Source organism: Miscanthus floridulus, chromosome 10, assembly GCF_019320115.1.
Source record: "Miscanthus floridulus cultivar M001 chromosome 10, ASM1932011v1, whole genome shotgun sequence".
Taxonomy (NCBI): domain Eukaryota; kingdom Viridiplantae; phylum Streptophyta; class Magnoliopsida; order Poales; family Poaceae; genus Miscanthus; species Miscanthus floridulus.
In genome coordinates, this window is record NC_089589.1 from 7,838,694 (window position 1) to 7,842,469 (window position 3,776).

The window sequence follows — 3,776 nt, forward strand, 5'->3', positions numbered from 1 at the left end:
ATAGGACTTAAATAAAAAGTGATTACGTCTTATATACTAGGATGAATGGAGTATCTGTTAGCTAGGAAGCTTTATTGAAAAAGTAGAAGGCCAAACAAATATCACATTAATCATGTTATGAAGTCATTTAGAGCAAGCATGTTCTTTTTTTTAACGAACCGGCACGAGAGCTTGTGCCTATTTCATTTCATGAAGCAGGGAGAGAGCAAGCATGTGTTCTATCGCAAATTAAGTACAGAAGAAGATCAATTGCACAGCACAGGAGGTTTAGAAGGTTTTGGTCAGAAATTGATGAGGCACGTCTACCAAGCCACCATAGGAACTTATTAGAGGGGCCACTCAAGGTTTATCTCTCTTAAGGGCAGTCCCAATGGGAGAAAACTGATACGGTTTTCATAGCACAAGAAATCATCTATAGAAACTACCTTCCACAGTGGAGGTGTCTTTGTGTAATAATTATTTCTTTTTCTCTCTTCCAACTCTATCTTCTTTCTCCAATGGAGTGTGGCACGAGCCCCCTGGAAATTGGTGGTTTCTCCCCAATGGCGATTTCATGGTTTCTTGGTGCATTGGTATCAAGAGAAGAATGATTTCTTCATGAGGAAACCATTTTCTATTTTTTTTTGCTCTCTTTCTTCATTAATTATGTTGCCATGTCAGCATTTTTGCCTACGTGGCAAGTCATTTAACGAGAATAGAAACCATCATCAATACACCATTGGGACTTGCCCTAACCAACAAATGCATCTTATATAGGAGTATATGCTTGTTAGTTATTTTGGGGAAACCGTAGCTTGGCATGGCAAATGCATGCCTTAATTAGGTGATTCTCCATGCGGTAGAGTATGAAATATTCAACGTGGCTGAATCTGCACAATCTCTGGAGACATCTTCTAACTGTTCATATTTACTGTCTACTTCCATGCCAGGACTTATTGTCTTTTTCTCATGCAAAATATATTGGACAAAAAGATGACATAACAACAAGTGATACATTCATCCTTTAAAAAAATGACATGCGAACACATCAACACCACACAATGATTTCACAATTGTTAAAAAAAATATAAAGCTACAAAAAGTCATTGAACACGCATAGCTGAAGAACAAGCCTCAAAGATAGTTTATTCGCAGTTCATCATCTCTTAATGAACTAATTAACTCTTCTGCAGTTCTTCCTTATCTGGCCGTTGGAGCCCGTCAATGGTGTAATGTCACCCATCTTGATCATACCCGTCACAAAATCTGCGAAAAACGTGCTCTGGCTACCAACATAGGATTGGACCAGCGCGTCGGTGGCGCCACCGTTGAAGAGCTCTTGGTCAGAGTGTAGAAGGCCCTTCTTGCTAAGAAGGTTCTTGTAGTAGTTGTTCTCGAAGACGGTCGGAGTTTGAAGGTCCAATGGTGCCAGGTTGTTGTCACCTGCACCTGAGGTGCTTGGGCAACCTGATTGCCTTGTTTTTGCGAAGGCGGCGTCGATGTCGGTGTCGTTGTATATGTGGGCTCTGAAGTTCGTGCAACGTGCTAGCCCAATGGTGTGAGCACCTGGCAAAATTAAGAGGCAAATGAATCAGCAAAGACAGAAGGAAATACAATAATGACACATTATTACTTAATTAAGTAGTATTCAAAAGTATAGAAGAAATGACTGATTGACCAATTTATTTATTTATTTATTTTAACAAGGAGATTGGTGACTTTACTCAAATAAATTAGAGCATAAAAACATTTTCCTTTTAATAACAGGTACCTTGTGTAATAAGCTATATCTATATATGTAGTATATATAGATATATATATATATATATATATATATATATATATATATATATATATATATATATATATATCTTAATAAGAAAGAAAAAGAGGATCCGATTCTAGTTATGAAGCGACACAAAAGGAACATTATGTGTGGCTGTGGTTGTAGTTAATTGCAATCTAGCTGGGAAAAGATGTCGACCGATCGACTTTATATAGCGATGTATATATGCTTACTGGCTTTTCGTATTCCATCTAATTAAGATATCGATCTGATGCAAACTGATCTTTCAACTTAGACAGAGAGAGTTGGTTGAAGTCGGCTTATCGCCAGTTTATAACATGCAGAAACATAAAGTAAAGCTTTTGCAAGCACAACTGTTTATGTTTCTTCTGGAAACTCATACCGACAGCCTTCGGGTGTCACAGTCACCTTACCAACTTTTTATGATTCATTCAATCTCGATGCCTAGTTTTTAACAACTAGTTAACAGTCCCATGTATATATGCATGTCATATGTATGTGATGTCAGAAGGTTAAGTCAAAAACTGAGCTGTCAATTCTGTGGTAAAGTGTCTACCAGCTGTTATTTATCAAGTCAAGGTACTTAAAGGTCCAAAGCCTTGTGTGGAGTGTCGCTTATTCTCCTTCCTTCTACAGTTGTTCATTTTGGGACATGTCTAAGTAGTTAATTTTGAACATATCTAAGTAGTAGTTAGTAGTACAAGTTTGTTATTTATATTAGAGAGAGATGGTAAAAAGTAATAACAAGAGAGTTAACAGTTTTAGAAATTTTATTACTCGAAGTTGGTAGGTAATTAATTAAATAACAGTGCAACGACGTACTTACCAGAGAGCGCGACCATGTCCTTTTGGGAGAGCCCTTGCGCGGCGAAGAGCGAGGTGAGGTTGACGAGCCCCGACGTCGGCGGCGGGATGTTGTTGTTGGCGCCGCTGAAGCTCGCCGTCGTGGAGTCCCGCCGCCCGACCTTGACGTCCCAGCTCGGCCCGCCCAGGATGACGACGCTGTCCCTGGCGGCGATGGCGAGGATGTCGGCGCAGGAGACGGCGCCGGGGCACACCTTCTCGACGGCCGACTTGACAGCGTCGATGACCTCGAAGCCTCGCACGGAGCCGTTGTTGGGCGTCGCCATCTTCTCGCCCTGGAAACTGGCCGTGTCGTCCAGCAGCAGCGACGCGTCGCAGCCCTATACATATTACATGCATGCATCATGGTGGTCAAATTTTGAGTACCATCATGCAGTGATCGAGAGCAACCGGTGATGGTATCATCAGAGCACGACGACGTACTTGGACAAAGCAGTCATGGAAGAAGAGGCGGAGGATGGAGGCGCCCATGCGCTTCTCCTTGGCGATGGCGGCCTGCATCACCGACTTGACGGCGCCGTAGACGCCGGGGCAGGAGTAGGAGTAGAAGCCGGTGGACAGCTGCGCCGACGAGGTGCCGGCAAGCGCGAGGAGAAAGAGGAGAGCCACGACGTAGCTGCACCTTCTTGCAGCAGGAGCTGCTGCTGATGCACGAGTGGCCATGGTCTTCGTCTGGCGGTACGTAAGCACAAGACGAGTGCAGAGCGTCCTTAATTTGCTTGCCTAGTTGCCTTGATTTATTGCCTGGAGGAGGTCCATATTTATAGCAGAAACACCTGTACCTGGTTTCTGTGTATAGACTACAGTGTGTCTCATATCGTGACCACGTATGCATCAAATATGATTACATGCATTACATCACGATTTTTGTATATATATATATATATATATATATATATATATATATATATATATATATATATATATATATATATATATATATATATAATAATATATATATATGCATGTATCATCATCACCTACTGCTACTGCTCATCTGTTGGGCTTTGAGTTGAAAAGCAATCGACGAAATAAAGGCATGCAGGCAGGTGTTGGCCGGCCGCGCAGGAATCACGCGTTTCACACCAACTAGGGCACATAGTGCATCACTGTAGTCTAGGACAGC

The 3,776-nt window shown here is 42.0% G+C and overlaps 1 protein-coding gene across 1 annotated transcript; it reads right to left on the reverse strand.

The window, feature by feature from the left end:
- Window positions 1–987: 987 nt before the first annotated feature.
- Window positions 988–3,393, reverse strand: LOC136487586 (peroxidase 4-like). The gene is made up of 3 exons (XM_066484707.1): window positions 3,074–3,393; window positions 2,613–2,970; window positions 988–1,545 (listed from the first exon to the last, which is right to left on the reverse strand). The coding sequence occupies exons 1-3, from the start codon at window positions 3,311–3,313 to the stop codon at window positions 1,154–1,156; spliced, it is 990 nt and encodes a 329-aa protein (XP_066340804.1). The 5' UTR covers window positions 3,314–3,393; the 3' UTR covers window positions 988–1,153.
- Window positions 3,394–3,776: the final 383 nt, after the last annotated feature.